The following is a 17,068-nucleotide window of genomic DNA, read 5'->3' on the forward strand; positions in this document are numbered from 1 at the left end:
AACAAAGTCAATATTGACAATATGTAAGTATCTATTGCATTTCTGCTTTTAAATTTATAGTTTGTTTTATGAATGTAACATTTAAAGATGGCATTATTTAGATTTGAAAGTTGTTTTATGTTGAGGAAGATCCTGAACCATCTAAATAGTTTTTATATTCATTGATATATTTCACATATTATTTTGGTTAGGAATACACAATACTGCACACATAGGATATAGAATTTCAATCTGGATATCGTTTATTTCCTCCCACTGTCCCAAGAAAATAAGTGCACAGGAACCAAAGTTTGGCTTTAACATGGATTCCTTTGGAAAACTATGCTTCACATAAAGTTGCGATGTTTAGGAATGCAATCACAACTTACTGCACTGATTATATCACCACAGCAACGTGGATGAAATGTTCATAAATTTCAATATGTGCCAAAGTAAACCGAGGGGTGCAAGGGTTCAAAATTCCTAGTGTGAGTAACAACACCCAAGATACATTTACAGTAGTACAAGTCTTCATGTCTGATGGATAACAGTAAAACCCATGGAAACCATCAGTGCAAATCTGTTGCAGAGCAAGATCCTAGCAATAATGTCCTCGCTGAGAAGTGATTCAGAGCAAATTCAATTAAATTCTGTGTGGGACTCCAAACACAATGAATTTGATGCATTTTAAAACCATTATAGTTAAGGTATCCTTGTAGATTAATTTATTCAATAAGTCATCTTAGATTAATTCCCTACTGTATGGAAACAGGCCCTTTGGCCCAACAAGTCCACCCGACCCTCAAAAGAGTAACCCACCCACATCCTACATTTGCCCCTGACTAATGCATGTAACACTATGGGCAATTTAGTATGGCCAATTCACCTAACCTACACATTTTTGGACTGTTGGGGGAAACTGGAGCACCCGGGGGAAACCCACGCAGACACGGGGAGAATGTGCAAACTCCACAGAGACAGTTGCCAGAGGTGGGAATCGAATTCGGGTCTTTGGTACTGTGAGGGAACAGTGCTAACCACTGAGCCATTGTATTTCTTGATTCAATTCAAATTATCAGCTTCTTTGCCCGCATTTCAAAATGGTGCCCATTTACATCAATAGAGAAAAATAGCACATACGTGCAGCAGGTAATCAGGAAGGCTGGCCCTTATTTCAAGGGGATTGGAGTATAAGAGTAGGCAAGTCTACCGCAATTATACAAGGTGCTGGTGAGACCACATCTGGAGTACTGAGAGCAGTCTTGATCCCCTTATTTAAGCAAATATATCATTTTATTGTTTACTTGATATGCAACTGCACAGAACCAAACTGCTTTTGTGACAATGTATATATACAGTGACTTTTTTTTAAAAAATGAATAAAGTGTATTTTTGAAAACCAAAAGCAGGTCAGACAAGGTTCGCTAGGATGAACCCTGGTAAGGTAAGACAGTCCTATGAACAAGGCTAAACAGGTTGGGACTCCACTCACTGGAATTTAGAAGAATGAGAGGTGATCTTATTGAAATGTACAGAATTCTTAAAGGGCTTTGACAGGGTAAATGCTGAGAGGAGGTTTCCCCTCGTGAGAAGGGTAAGGACCAGAGGGCACAGTCTCAGAATAAAGAGGTGCCAATTTAAGGCTGAGATGAAGGGAATTTCTTCTCTCAGAAGGTTGAGTGTCTTTGGAATTCCTTGTCACAGAGAGCTATGGGGGCAGAGTCCTTGTGTATATTTAGGGCTGAGATAGATGGGTTCATGATCAGTTGGGAAATCAAGGATTATGGGGAAATACAGGAAAGTGAACATGAGGAATTTCAGATCAGTCATGATCCTATTTAATAGCAGAGCAGACTTGAAAGGGTGAATAACCTACTCCTGTTCCTGCGGTCTAATTTTTAGATTGATGCCTGTTTCTGGGAGGATTTTCAGAGTTCAACCATTGACTTATGTGCAGTGATGTGTAGAAAACCCTCAACTTTGAGTCTGAACTGAGAAAATCCCTATCTAAATGGATTTTGCTTCCATTCTGTGTCTTCCTTTAGCCCAGAATATGCCATAGTAGTGCATTAATGTTTTCAGTCATTTTGTTAAATAAAATACAATGCAATTGATAAATGACATTTTTAATTATGAGCAATAAAACAATATTGTCTGCACAAAAACCTACATGTCTGATACAGAATTCATCCAGCATACTGAGACTCTTGGGGTTGCATTAACTAAACATAGACCTTGGTTAATACTAACAGATTCTCATAAATTAATTGCAGTTTGCTGGAAGACAAACCCAGTTTATAGAAAATATAATTTTACTGTACAAATTTACATCACATTCAAATCTAATTAAGTTGCTTAGACAAATATGTTGCTTTTCTTTAATAGCCACCATGTACATATAGTATTGCATTTCACCTACTGCTGCAATATTCTACAATCAGAACAGCCATTTTTCACATTTAGATTTATTTTCTGGAGTTGAAAACTTCTTGCATTCGCTCCCTTGTATAAGCATCCCATAATATTAAAATTTCAAACACACCACTTATTGCAAAATACTGCAAAATGGCAGCTGCCACTTAGCAACAATATACAGAATTTATTTTTCAAAGGAAGCACTAAACTTAAACAGCACCAGTGTACGTGCAAGGTGCAAGAATCCAACACAAAATACCCAAACCTTAAAGTTTAAGCCACCAATAAATTATTGAAAACTCCCCTTTTTAAAAAAAACCACACACGCGTGCACACACACACATAAAGAGAATCCATGTACAGAATTTCTAAAGTACCAAAAATGCTACACCTAGCTTCAAGAAGCCAACATAAAATGTAATTTACATTCATAATACATGTTTAAGATTGCACTGAAACCATCGTGCTTATGATGCTACTCTGCTAAATATACTTCGGTGCCACTGTAACATGTTTGCATTACATTCAGTCTCAGGTGCAGTACAAAGAAAAGTAGCTGAAGGAATCTGCCACAATTGTTACAAAACCAAAACGAAAATAAATGCTGTGTGTGTGTGAGAGCGCGTGTGTGTGTGTAACTGAGAGAATCTTCGAACCATGAGAGTAATCATATGTTTTATTTATGAACAGAGGTAGGTCATTAAAGGCATAAAACCAACTGCTAATAATATTTGCAATCCCAATTTTGCTTCTTCATTTTAAAAAATACAACTGATTCATTGGATATTATCATTAACAAGGCCAGTGTTTATTGCCCATTCCTAATTGCTCTTGAGTCTGTAATAAATTGTGTATTTGAACTGTAATTCAAATGGTGAAAGTATTCCCAGATACCGGCCTTTTTTTGGTAGGCTATTTTCGAAGATAGTTAAGAATCACATGTAGGTTAAGCTGGGTAAGAGCAGCATATTTCCTTTCCTCAAGTAAATTAATGCACTAGCTGTGCTTTTACAACAAATGTAGTAGTTTCATGATCATCATTATGGATACTAGTCTTTTATTGAGATTTCATCAGACTTAGTTCAAGGTGCCACTGTAGCTGATGTAAAGACCTACAAACAGGACAGTCTCCCCAGACAAACAGTGCCAGGAATACCAGCTGCTTAAGACTGTAGCCGAGGCCTGGGATTATCAGGTGGTCATAACAGGTTGCATATAAATGCAAATCTTCACAGCCTGAAAATCTAACAGGCCAATTTGTGCAACTAAAGATCCCATTATCCAAAGAGATAAAATGATGAGATGATCTATTTCAGTTATTTTAAATCAAGGATTAATGTTGATTAGGACATGGGCCGAACAACCTCACAGTTCTTTAACCACTACCGTGGGATACTTAATTTAACCTGAGATGAAACATGGAGTTTAACATCTCATCTGAAACACAAGACAATGCTCTTTCTATATTCAGGTTTCAGGAGTCCAGATCAAGATTAACATCAGCAGACTGTAGCAAGTGCAAGCAATGGGATACAGTTAATACCATGAAAATCCCTTTATCTTCTCTAAATGGAATAAACATTTTTAAAATAAATGATTAATGGATCCAAAGTAATTACAATTAGGTTGATATACCTAATTACTATGTGGAATAAGAAGCAATCCAGAGATCAATGCAAGAACATTAAGGCTAATTTGAAAAAGAGCTCAGAAGCATTCATTGCAAAAGGGAATACTTAACGGCAAAAGAGGGAATATTAAAATGACACATAATAAGATAGGGATGAGGAATAAGCATGTGCCGAGCAGAGATAGATCCTTAGGATGTGGAAGTTGTTAACTGAAATTTCACAAATTTTAGCACAGTTACAAGAACTAGAATGGTTTAATCATGAATGTATCTCCAAGACAAAAATAAAATTCCTAAACTAGGTCTTAACCTCTGCATTACAATCAAATATTGCATTAGCAAGTTTCACTCCTTCTCATTCATAAAACAGATTATTTTATTCCCAATTTTCCATTGCATAGACAAGATCTTAACTAGCCAACCCACTTGTCAAATTCCTTTTTTTGAAAAAAAACCACTGAAGCTGCTTGCTCATGAGCTTTTATTAGAAACTTCAAATGATTTTTCTTTCTTCAGTTCCTTTTCTCAATTCCCTCTCACACCAACTGACCTTCAATTTCTCTCAGCAACTTCCCAAGTAGTCACAACAGCTGCAAAATTCTCATGTCATTTTTACTTTGTCCTTTCAGCTCCCTCGCTCCTGTCTCTAGTCAATTAGCTCCCTCCCTTTTCAGTCACCAGGATGGAACAGATTTCTATGCAACTGCCAACATCTAAAATATGGCATTTTGCAGAGGGTTGAGGAAAAAAAGGAGAGCTTTCAGATCAAAATTCCTCTGAATATTCCACTTTGAGGTTTCAACAAGAATTGGATTATCTACCCAACGTGGACAAATTCAAACTTAACTTTGAGCAGATATTCAAACCTTCCTCACTGGTATCTACAGTTTTCAATTGTAGCTTAAAACCTTCCCTCTTGTCAAAACTGAATGTACAACAGTAATGCATTGAGACTAATACCCAACACGATGGCTGAAGTTGTTTCTAGCTACATCAAGAACAACAGGTCAAGAGCTACTAAGTTTCAATAGAACGTAGTGAGGAGAGGTGGTACAAGGCTCACCTGGACCATTAACACCAGCATGGACCAACTGGATACAATGCCCTATTGTGTGTGCACAGTTTACTTAACCTGCAAGGACTCAATGCACAAAACCACAAGATACTCTATTCAGTATTTATCATCAGTAAGTTGATCATCTATGGTGTTGTGCACTAAGTGTGGAGAACGAGTGAAGACAGTGTAAGTGTTACAGGGCAGGAGATAATTGGATTGACATGTGAATGCAGTGAAACTGCTTTTAAGTTATATATACTGTCTTTAACTTTACATTTCTGTTACCTGTTCAACCCAACATAACAGGAAGCTGAAGAGAGAGAGAGCAGACTGGAGATCTAGGAGTTTAGATTAAAGTGGTGCTGGAAAAGCAAAGCAGGTCAGGCATCATCCGAGGAGCGGGAAAATCAACGTTTCGGGCAAAAGCCCTTCATCAGGATCTGGGAGCTAATAGTGCTTGGAATGTAATGCCAGGATTGCATTGCTTCCAATATTCTATAGAGCTAACTCATCAGAGTTTGCTGGGTCCGTAAGAAATCCCTTTAAATGGTAACAAATATGTATAGGTTCCACAACAGTTGAAAATCTGGCTGCTACCTGCCCCAATGGAACTAGACCACCCTTCCTGACCCAGGTTGCACTAAACTATTTTACACAGAAACTTATTTTTCTGCACTGATGAAGGCTGATCGCCTACTGAAGCCTGTATTTGTCCCCCTTTATTTGTCAATTTATTGACAGAATACAGGACATCACTAGTAAGCCAGATTTTAATATCAATCCTCAACTATCTTAATAATGCATCTCGAGTGCAACTGAGTGGGTTATTAAGCCATTTCACAGAGCACACCAGATCCACGCGAGTGATTCTGGAGTGCACAAATTAGAGAAGTTTGGTATTGAACGATCTTGTGGGTGCATAACCTTCATTCCTGAAGCTAGCTTTTATTCAGTGTACCCCAGCCGCCATAGTGAGATTTGAATTGGTGTCTCTGGAACATTCAGACAGACTTCTGGATCCCTATTCCAGGAATGTAACCACCATGCTGTTATACCTCTCAATGGAGTTGGCTGACATTGTTAAATTCAGTCAACCAGCTAGCCTCCAAAAGAAAAATTGGGTCCTGACGTAGCACAGACGTCTGGCTCAGGGAGTCCACACCCCGTTAACATTTCCCTTGATAACAAGCAAGATTTCACATGTGCAGGGCAATGCAAAAACTTCTCATATCTTTTCCATTTTCCAAGGCTCAGGGAATACTTCTGGCCTCTCTCCGAGTGAAGATGAATATCAACAGAACCTGGGATCTTGTTTCTAAACTCTACATATGTTGGAAAGATGCAAAGTTACAATGGTTTGTAATTATAAAGCACCTTTAACAAGAAGTGGTTTACACTGCGGCAAAGAGGAGGACATTAGGAAAGATGACCAAAAACTTAGTCAAAGTAGGAGGATTTAAAAGGAGCATCTTAAAATTGCAAGGTGACAAAGTTGGAGGAGAGAATTACATTATTTAAAACAGACAGGTGATGGCAAGGCGGTAACAAAGTGGGGTATATATAAGTGGCCAGAGTTGGAGGAACAGCAGGTTGCTGGAGGTTACAGATATGGGAAAGAGCCAGGTCACAGAGAGATTTAAACATTTAAAAAGGTTTTAATAAATGGATATTGGACTGTAAGCCATGTCAGTCAACGGTCATGAAGGTGAAGTACAAACTTAATTTCCCTGTAATGTTATGCTGGTTTCTGTATGAGCATGAACAAGGGTGTTCAATGAAATTGTTGTATTCTCTTTGGGAAGATGTCTCATCTGCTCATGGTGTTTGGTAGCATTGGGTTAGGGGTCAAGGCGATTTTTCATTTACATCCGGTTAGGGTTCTAGATCTTTTCATATAGCTTGGGACTGCCAATAATTTGATTGGCTCATCATACATGCCAACATATCAACAGTGTCAGAACGATGAATGAACAAAGAATTAAGAATTCAACAATAGTGAATTTTAAATGGCTTCCAAATGCAGTTCAAGTTTCAATGATGCACCTGTCCAAAAAGGATACATTATTCAACAACTAACTTTCAAATTAATTTGAATTGTACCCATTTGCCGGAACTCCAAAATATTATGTATGGTCCAAAATGTTTTAAATATACAGTTCACAAATATATGCTATTTAATAAATGGAACATTCCTTATTAAAAACAGTTGGATTTAATTCAGATGTTATGTTGATTGGTATTTTATATTATCGGAGGGAAACTGATTTCATTTCTCCGACTTAGTTGTATTTCCTCCCATATCATCCAAGTATGGTTACAAAGTTTGCATAAATATGGCCTCCTAAATTTATGAAAGAGTTTTACAAGTCTAACAGACATACTATAAAATTTGAATTATTGAAGAAATAATCGATTGCCTCAGTTACATACACATTCCAATACAAGTCTTATCCAAACCAAAAGGTTCATGCAAACACCAGAGAATCTGTGGTCTTCGTGGCAGATTAGTTACAATACAGAGGTCTCTTTCTAATTACCATTTCTTTTGTAGTCCAAAAATCTAAAAAAAACATTAAAACGATTTTCTGTTTCACATTACCAAGAAGTGAGTTTGTATGTAAACACTCAGAATGTGGCTCTATTTACAGAGTGGTCCTCAGCATCAATCCAAGGCCAAAGATGCAGAATCCAATTACTGCAGGGCTTTTCCCAGACACTTGAATCAAATGTAGGCACAAAGAATCTTGTGTGCATGACAAATACAAAAAAGGTTCAACTCCATGACCGAAATAGTTCACTGGGATACAGAGCCTTTTAAAAAGGTCAAATCTCAGAGCTCAGGGTCCCAATATAATATAGTCTTGTGTTTGTGTAAATCATCCAATGTTTAGACAGAAAATACAAATTGGGCAACACCAAAAGTCAAACATGGGATTTCTCAAGGTTGTCTCCCTCTCCTCCGTCCCTGTGGGGAATAGACTGGGAAGGAAGGATCACTTCAAGGATTCAAATAACAAATAAAATTCAATTATTCTTGGGCATAAATAAATAGTTCCAAAAGGGGCACAACATAAAACATAGAAAACAAAGTCTACATTCTCAAATACAATTGTTCTGTTTGCATTAACAGAGCAAACAGGACCTAGCCAGAATATTTTTCTTTCATTTTCTCTTAATTTCCTGTAACATCTGCACTTGAAAGGATATTAGAGATTTAGAAATTTTGGAGTTGCATGCTTAATTTTTCTTACCATTTAGTAACCAAAAATGTAAACTAAGTAGACTGCATCAAAATGACAATCTTTTGATAATATGGCTCACATGTAGAACTTGAAAGTAACAATGATTGATTAGAACACAGACAATACATTTAGCAATAGATAATGCTGCATCTAGTACAACATTCAACTGAAAGCATTTCAAATGCATTTTCACTATGCTATACTTTCTCCAAGTGGAATCTTTTCTGCAGACTTTCTGCACATGAGTACAAAACATATTGCTGTCAAGAGATACCCATGCGTATACAGTGCTGCAACAAAATTAAATTTGTCATTCAATATGCATATCCACACACTGAACCCACCCTCCTTCCCCACCCCACCCCCAGCTACAAAGAAAATGTGCAGGTAGACCAAACTCATGAAACAAAAATGAACACTAACAACAGAGATGCAAAACTGGTCAAGTCACAGCAGACCGTGTGCTTGTTAACGGATGTTTTTTGAACTGCAGGAAGGTTTGTAATCAAGTTCCTCCAGGATCACTGTTCAGACACTTGCTCTTTTGGAACCACTATGTACAATTTTAGTCACCCTTCTGTAAGATTTAAACTGGAGAAGGTGCAGAAAAGATTTACAAGGATGTTACCTAGACTGGAGGGTTTGAGATATAAGGAGAGGCTTTTCTCCCCTGGAGCTTTGGGTGGTGCATGTATGAAATGAGCTGCCAGAGGAAGCAGTGGAGGCTGGTACCATTACAACATTTAAAAGGCATCTGGATGGCTATATAAATAGGAAGGGTTAGAAGGATATGGGCCAAATGCTGGCAAATGGGAAGAGGTCAGATTGAAATGTCTGGTCAGTGCAGACAAGTTGGACCAAAAGGACTGCTTCTGTGCTGTACAACTCTAAGTTAACAACCTTGACTTCAGGGCAGCATTTCAAAATTTGCAGATGATATAATTTGGAAGCATTGCAAACTGTGAGGAGCAAGATCAGAGACTTGTTGGTGGAATGGCCAGAGAAATGGCAAATGAAGTTCAATGAAGTCAAGTCTGAAGTGATACAGTTGTGAGGAAGAACACAGAATACCAAAACAAAATACAATTCTAAAGGAATGCAGGAGTTGGGGGACTGACGTGATTTTGTGTACAAGTCATGCAGGACAGACTGACAACAGTGGATAAATCATACAGTATCCTCGCTCCACTAGGAAGGCCATAGATAACAAGAGCAAGGAGGTCATGTTAAACTTGTATAAAACACTGGTTAGCCTCAACTGGAGAACCGTGTCTATGGTTGCACTCCATTCCTTTATGAAGACACAGGAGAGAAATTGACAAAGATGGTTCCAGGAACAAGGAACTTCAAGCATGTAGACTGAGATAAGTTAGGCTGGTATCAATAGAGAATAGAAGATGGGTAGGAGATATGAAAGAGATGTCCAAAAATCATGTGGAGTTTGGAAACAGAAGATCAAGAAGGAAGAAACTTTCCCATTATTGGAAGGATCGAGAATGGGAGAGTACAGATTAGAATTAATTTCCAAAAGAATGGAGATATTAGGAGAACATTTTTCTGCAGTGAGTGGTTTAGATCTAGAATGTTCTGCCTCAGTGTGGTGGAGTCAGGTGCAGTCAAGAGAATTGAGTTATTATCCGAAAAGAGAGGATGTGCAGATTACAGGGAGAACGTAGCGGAAAATGTTATGTAAATTGCTCATTTGAAGAGCTGAAGCTGATAGTGGACCAAATGGCCTCATGTACTGTTACAATTCTGTGTTACTTTCATCGTTTGTTCCTTAAAGGGTTCTTTCAACTTAATTTTGATTCCATGCACAGATTTTTAATTGGCACTCTGATAACAATTCGTTATATATTATTTCATCTGAAGCATTTTTCACTTTACATTCAAATTGTGAATGCTTCAATCGGTCCCCACCTTTATTTCACTGCTCACAGTACCTACAAATTTACAGAAGGAGATAAGACTTACACCCAAGCTGTTCATAACTTGCCTTTCAGATTTTTTTAATCAATTGTGAACATTCAGACAAGTAAGATTCACCAATTAATGTGAAAAACTTTAAATAAGTGGCTTAACTCTATTTCTATTCCTTGATTTGATTATTTTTCTGTGGATTCAACAGAGGTTTTCAGGATGAAATTGGGTTGAAGTGTACATGAAAGTGCTGATAAACTGAAATTGTAAAATCCCCAGCAATTACAAGGCATGTTTAAGACAATGTTTTTTATGCTACTTAAATAGTATATGTCTTGAAATAACAAAAATTCTATGTATAAAAAGGTACCAAGACGTGGTAACCAGTCTCCCAATACTCAACAGTCCTATTCTTTACTTGCTCACTCGTCAGCTCAACTGTTGCAGGAAAAAATGTAGTGAACGAAGAAACATTTTTGGAAATATTTTCAGGAACATAACTGGATGATGATATCACTGAAACACAACCCATGAAAACAAAAATGAGCATCCCCATTAAAGTTTTTGATTGCTTTGTTGTTCCAGAATTCCCAGGTCAAGTCTTTCGAACCTTGCAAGAACTTTGCTACTATTAATGCTGAAAAGAAATAGGAGAAATAGAACAGATTAACTTCTTTTTCCAATTCTATCCCAGCAGGGATAGTACTGCAAAGAAAAGACATACCAACATCAATCTCAAAACAGCCAATGTGTAAGCAAGTTAAAAATTTTAAAATGGACACGATCTAAATGGTCAAATAAAGACCTGAAAAGTAGAAAACCACACACAGTGCAAACGTTTTGTGTGTTCCTTCAGCATGTGTGTAGTATTAGTATAGTCAGTAAAACCATACACAGCTCAGCAACAGGTATTTTGTTTGAAGTGATTCCAAGTAATCAGGCTCATTCTGTTAGTATGGAGAATGGTTTTCTGTAAACGATGTTATCTTTGAAGCCATTAGCCCAGAGAAAGAAAACTCAGAAAAGGCAAAGAAGCTTGGGAGCGTTAACATGACTGTTACATTGTCTCCAAGGGTTAAGTTTGAAGATTTAATGATGGAAATGATTGCCAAAGTTGTTGCATCACAGGGGAGAAAAGTTTGTACGCATGCAAGGCAGACCCAGATTTTGCATCAACAGCTACAATCTGAAAAAAAGGAAAGAAAAGGAGAATTGAAACTTTAATCAGTTAAAATAAAAGAAACAAACCATGCATAGTGAAAAATGCATATCCAACTTCTGGTATTATATCTTCTTCATTCGTACAAGCAATAAAGTAGTCGAGAAAAAGTGCTAATTTCTGAATATAAAACCAGTTCTCATGCCTACTTGTCTTCTAAAGTCCTACACCAAATTTACCTGAAATTGGAGAACTTCACCTTTAGAATCATACAATAAAGAATGTTTAGGAATAGGAAATGCCTGTTAGATTGAACATATTATCCCATTTATCTCACACCCACAGAATCAGTGAGTATAGTGAATTGAGTCATGAGGATTATGTTTGCAAATATTCTATCATTTATTTTAACAATTGAAGAAAAGCAAATTTAAAAATAAAAGTTTCTCATGACCACCAGACATCTCAAAGCATTTTATAACTAAATTATTATCTGAAGTGTAGTCATTGTTACAATGTAAGAAACACAAAGATTACTGTTTCTTATTTCTGGATTTCTGTCATTAAGATCTGAATAAATTAAATCTGAATTTTCTGAAAGCACACTATCAATGCAATTTGCAGACAGACTTGTAACTTTGAATGTTAAACAAGCCACATGCAATTCTTTGGACACTGGTGCTTTATCTGGTAAGTAGCCTCAAGGGAACTTTACATGTACTCTATTATGAGTTCATATTCAGTTTAGTGAATGACAATATTTGTTCAACTGGAACAATGTTCCATACACGATATTAAAGTAAAGGCTGAAGAAACAAAAGATGGAAACTAATTCAGACATAATAGGGGAATGATAAATTTACAACATATCGCAATTTTGGCCATGACATACAAAATTATTGTGAGGTAAATCCTTTCATGTGCAATTGTATGAGAGAAGGTGGTTGCTCTAATTGGCTCTTACTGTTCAACAAAGCTGGGTCATCCAAATATGATTAGTGTAGAATTTGAACAGAGATTTTAGCTGATATATAGAACTATTAGCAACATGCAATTTTTAAAAATTCATTCTTGGAATATGGGTGTCACTGGCTGAGCAAGCATTTATTGCCAAGAAAGCAGTTAAGAGTCAACTATATCGCTGTGGGTCGAGAGTCACTTTTAAGCCAGACCATATAAGGATGACAGGTCTTTTTCCCTGATGGACATTGTGAAACCCCATTTGGTTCACTTGTCATCAACAATGGCTATATGGTCACCATTAGACTAGGCTAAAATTCAGAAGAGTTTTCATTGAACTCCAAATGTTAACTCTGCTTTCTTCCAACATATGCTGCCATACATGCTGACTTTCAGCAGCAATTCCTGCTTTTGCATTTTGACTAGCTTTTTACTCAGGATCTTTATTGAATTCAAATTTTATCTGTCATGGCATTCAAACCTATGCCCCTGGAACTGGAGGTTCTGGATCTTCAGTCCAGAGACATTATCACTATACCACTACAAAATGTTTGGTAGTATCCTACAAATCCTATTAAAATGAAACAACAGGTTGGGAAATGGAAAACTTAATTTTGGTCCTAGTCATCGGACATTTCCTGCTTCTCTGAAGCCTTTTTATTGTAACTAATATATATACTGATATAGTGAGTGTGTTCATCTAAGATCATAAGGATTAGATTAGATATGCTAAAATGACATGAAAGTTTGAAGTTTGGAAGGTGGTTAGTATATCTAAAATTGAAAGCAATTACTCACTACTTGCTGTGGTGTCTTTTTTTTCAGAATGACAACCTAAATGGGATACAGTACATTGTTTAGAATGAAGAGGCAGATCTTCAAACCCAAATATAATAGCAATACATTTTGAATTTTCCCTAATTACAGCTTATGACAGGTACCAATTTCAACAAATTGACTGTAGCTCTTATGTGCTTAATTCCAAAATTTTAATCAGCAATATATTAGAGTACATTTTCATACCATTATTATTGCATTAAACTCCTTATAGTTAGTGCATTAACAGCTTTGTTGAACAGCAAGTTATTATCTTATTTTTGTATATATAGTGGAAAGCGTTTCAAATTTTACTGTCCACTACACAGAAAACAAGCCAGATTTGCATTTTACATTGCATTATAAACATTGTTTCAGAATTTTTTTTGAAAAAGTCAAAATAACTCAGTTCATTCCTTTACTTTATAAAATCTCAACATCCTGCATTTCCCTCTAATTCTCATAAATAAATCCTTGGAACAAGAAATATCCCTGCAATAAAGTAAGTCCTTTGTGCAACCAATTAAGCAAATAATAAATCAACTTAGTAAATATTCTCATTAACAGCCTTCCTGCTAACTAACACAGAATGTCTGAGGAACTATGAAAAAGATTTTTAACTGAACTTTGTAACTAGTAAGTTCTGAAAGTTACTTCAATGTTTTTAGATACTGGGAAAAAAAGTATTTCTTAAATAAAAACTGAAAGAACTGCAGATGCTGTTAAATCAAACAAACACAGAAGCTTCTGGAAAAGCTCAGATCTCCCCACCCACCCCTCAACCCCACACCAGGCCTTATTATCACAGTCTGCCATTACACACTACCTATTGTTAGCCACCAACAGTCTCCACCAACAGCTAGCTATTCACTCTCCTAGCCAGATAGTTATCCACTCCGTTGTCTGTCCAACTGTTCTCACTCTTTGGGATCTAACCCCCACCTATCATTTACTCCTACCCCTCCCCAAACCCTACCTTCTGCACATAATCTGACATTTTCCAGGCGACCTTCAGTTCTGAGACAGGGTCACCAGACCTGAAACGTTAACTCTGATTTCTCTTCACAGATGCTGCCAGACCTGCTGAGCTTTTCCAGAAACTTATGATTATTTCTTAGGTTGCAATGTTCAAGAGAACACAGAATCAGAGAAGAGTGCAAAATTATGGAACAAGTTACTACATTTCATAGAATTTGTATATTCCTGTGGACATTTTCACCCATCCTTTGAGTCTATCCACTCAAAATCTTCCTAATTTGGAGACTTGTGCTATGCCTTTTCCTAGCGACACTTTACAAACAACACTGACAAAATGTGTCCTGGCTAATGCTCTCTTCAGTTTTCTCTCCCTCATTGCAGGGAAGCACCTGACAATTCTTCAGAGCTCCACCTGCCACATGGATACTTGATGTGCAATGCCTTTTAGATGCAAACTTAAATACACATGACAATAGAACAGGAGTAGGCCATTTAGCTGCTCCAACCTGCTCTGGTAACCAAAGCTATCATGGCTGATCCGATCAAGTGTGCATTCCCATCTATCCCGAAAAACTTTTCACTCGCTTTCTCAACAAAAATCTACAGATCGGTTTTAAAAATCTACTTTAGTTCCACCACCTTTTCGGGAAGGCTGCATCTGCTGACACATTAAGGCACATTTTTACAATTGCAACAAAAAAAACTAGCAAACACATAAATGAAGAAAGAACTGAATGAAAGAACATTGGAAAATGGATAAAATGTCAGGCAAAGTAGATTTAATATTTTGTTTAAAATCAGCTTTTTAAAAAAATGATGTATGCATATGCAGAGAATGAGAAAACTCAGATGAGCATAGGCAGTTGGAAATTAGAATCAGACTCATGGAGATGTACCGCACGGAAACAGACCCTTCGGTCCAACCCGTCCATGCCGACCAGATATCCCAACCCAATCTAGTCCCACCTGCCAGCACCCGGCCCATATCCCTCCAAACCCTTCCTATTCATATACCCATCCAAATGCCATTTAAATGTTGCAATTGCACTAGCCTCCACCACTTCCTCCAGCAGTTTATTCTATACACATACCACCCTCTGTGTGAAAAAGTTGCTCCTTAGGTCACTTTTATATCTTTCCCCTCTCACCCTGAACCTATGCCCTCTAGTTCTGGACTCCCCCGTCCCAGGGAAGAGAGTTTGTCTATTTATCCTCTCCATGCCCCTGATGATTTTATTAACCTCTATAAGGTCACCCCTCAGCCTCCGACACTCCAGGGAAAACAGCCCCAGCCCATTCAATCTCTCCCTATAGCTCAAATCCTCCAACCCTGGCAACATCCTTGTAAATCTTATCAGTGGATTGTTGGTGTCAGCAAACAACTTTGTTTCAGGAAGAGTTCCAAAGACTCAAAACCTTCCACCCAAACATACTATTAGTTCAGTACACTGTAGACTCCATTCTGCAATACAGGGACAAGGGTCAGTCATACAGCCTTAAGTCTGATCTGTCATTTAATTATATTATAGCTGACTGGAATCTTAGTGGCATCAACTTGGTGTTCTATATTTCTAACACCCTTCTCTAAATAAAGACACATCAATCACAATTCTGAAATTTACATATGATTGAGACTCAGCAGCTCTTTGGGTGGATTTCTATGTCCCATTGTGGGAAGAAGTTGTCCCTGATACGACCTTTGAATGGATTACCTCTATGCCCCCAACTCTAAACTCCACTAAAGGAAATTTTGTCATTTAACCATACCAACTCCTTTAGTCATCTTGAATATCTGAACGAGACCACCTCAAATTTCAATTTGTAAGATACAAGCCCAGTCTTTGCAATTTCCCTCATAATTTAACCTTTTCATTCCAGTTTCATTCAGATTTACCTGGGAAGGACTCCCTCCAAAAACAGTATATCCTTTGAAGTGTGGTGCCCAGAACTGAACTCTGTACACTTAATGGCATCTGATCTTGATGTAACCATAACATGATTTGCATCATTTGTTTTCTAACACTTTGTTTTGGCCTTAGACCAATTTAACATCTGAAAACAAAAACACTGAAATCTCTCTCAGAATAGTTTACTTGTTTAGCTCCATATATTAACAGTGAAACTTTTCTGAATTTCGCCAAAACTGAAGGAGCCCCACAACAAATCAGTACGGAGGGTTTCCACTGCTAATGCTCGATGAAGGAATGCCAACCACATTATAGATTGTTATTACCAGAAAAATGACACTGATCAAAAGTAAGACTATCTTTATTAGAAATAGAAATACTACAGACAAACAGAAGGAGGTACATTAGATCCAAGTTAGCCTGTCAAAGGTCTTGTTGAAGATTACAAAGCAGGGTGATGATGCAAGGCTCGATGCCAGTGGTGGTCATGGAGAGAATAAGGGTGCCAGCATCTTGGAGGGCATGATTCAGTAACAAATATTTTAATATTCCCAAAAACATTAAAAATAAAAGAAAGGAATATCAAGGTTTAACAGTTTTCAAAGTTTAAATACAAGTGAATAATGGTGTTCAAATAAAAGATTGTATGTAGTGTAGTAATACATGTTAGAAGTCCAGGAATATGGATGTCCAAGGAATTACAAGAGGATACCACAATGTTCACACAAGAACGAGAAGATAGATGGAGAAAGATGAAGAACAGACCCAAAAGAAAAAAAAAGAAAATAAGTATTAGTGATTTTATGTTTAAGTCGTGATAAGAAAATACAGTTTAAAAGGTAAGTGAGTATTTTTAAAATGGTCAAGTCTCGACTTCCTTTTCCATTCAGAGGTTTAAGTTATACATTCCTAAGCGTGCAAATATAATATGATGTCAGCTCTCAAGTGAAACCCAAGTTGGTGAAAGCTTTGTGACGTACTTTAGCACAATATACGGTAAAGCAA

General features: G+C 37.2%; 1 protein-coding gene across 14 annotated transcripts in view; it reads right to left on the bottom strand.

Annotated features, from left to right (window-relative positions):
* Positions 1-2,089: 2,089 nt before the first annotated feature.
* The window catches only part of LOC140491549 (kinase suppressor of Ras 1-like), a 208,516-nt gene continuing 193,537 nt past the window's right edge, over positions 2,090-17,068 (bottom strand). For 9 of the 14 annotated variants that reach the window (XM_072589898.1, XM_072589895.1, XM_072589887.1 and 6 more), the window contains one exon: positions 2,090-10,880. In XM_072589898.1, the coding sequence (XP_072445999.1) occupies positions 10,799-10,880 (82 nt within the window). In that variant the 3' untranslated portion in view covers positions 2,090-10,798. Of the gene's footprint in view, positions 11,430-13,160; positions 13,197-13,978; positions 16,576-17,068 lie in introns of those variants that run through there. The other 5 variants (XM_072589888.1, XM_072589889.1, XM_072589890.1 and 2 more) reach the window with 5 other exon arrangements.

This window comes from Chiloscyllium punctatum, chromosome 19 (genome assembly GCF_047496795.1).
Source record: "Chiloscyllium punctatum isolate Juve2018m chromosome 19, sChiPun1.3, whole genome shotgun sequence".
NCBI classification, from domain to species: domain Eukaryota; kingdom Metazoa; phylum Chordata; class Chondrichthyes; order Orectolobiformes; family Hemiscylliidae; genus Chiloscyllium; species Chiloscyllium punctatum.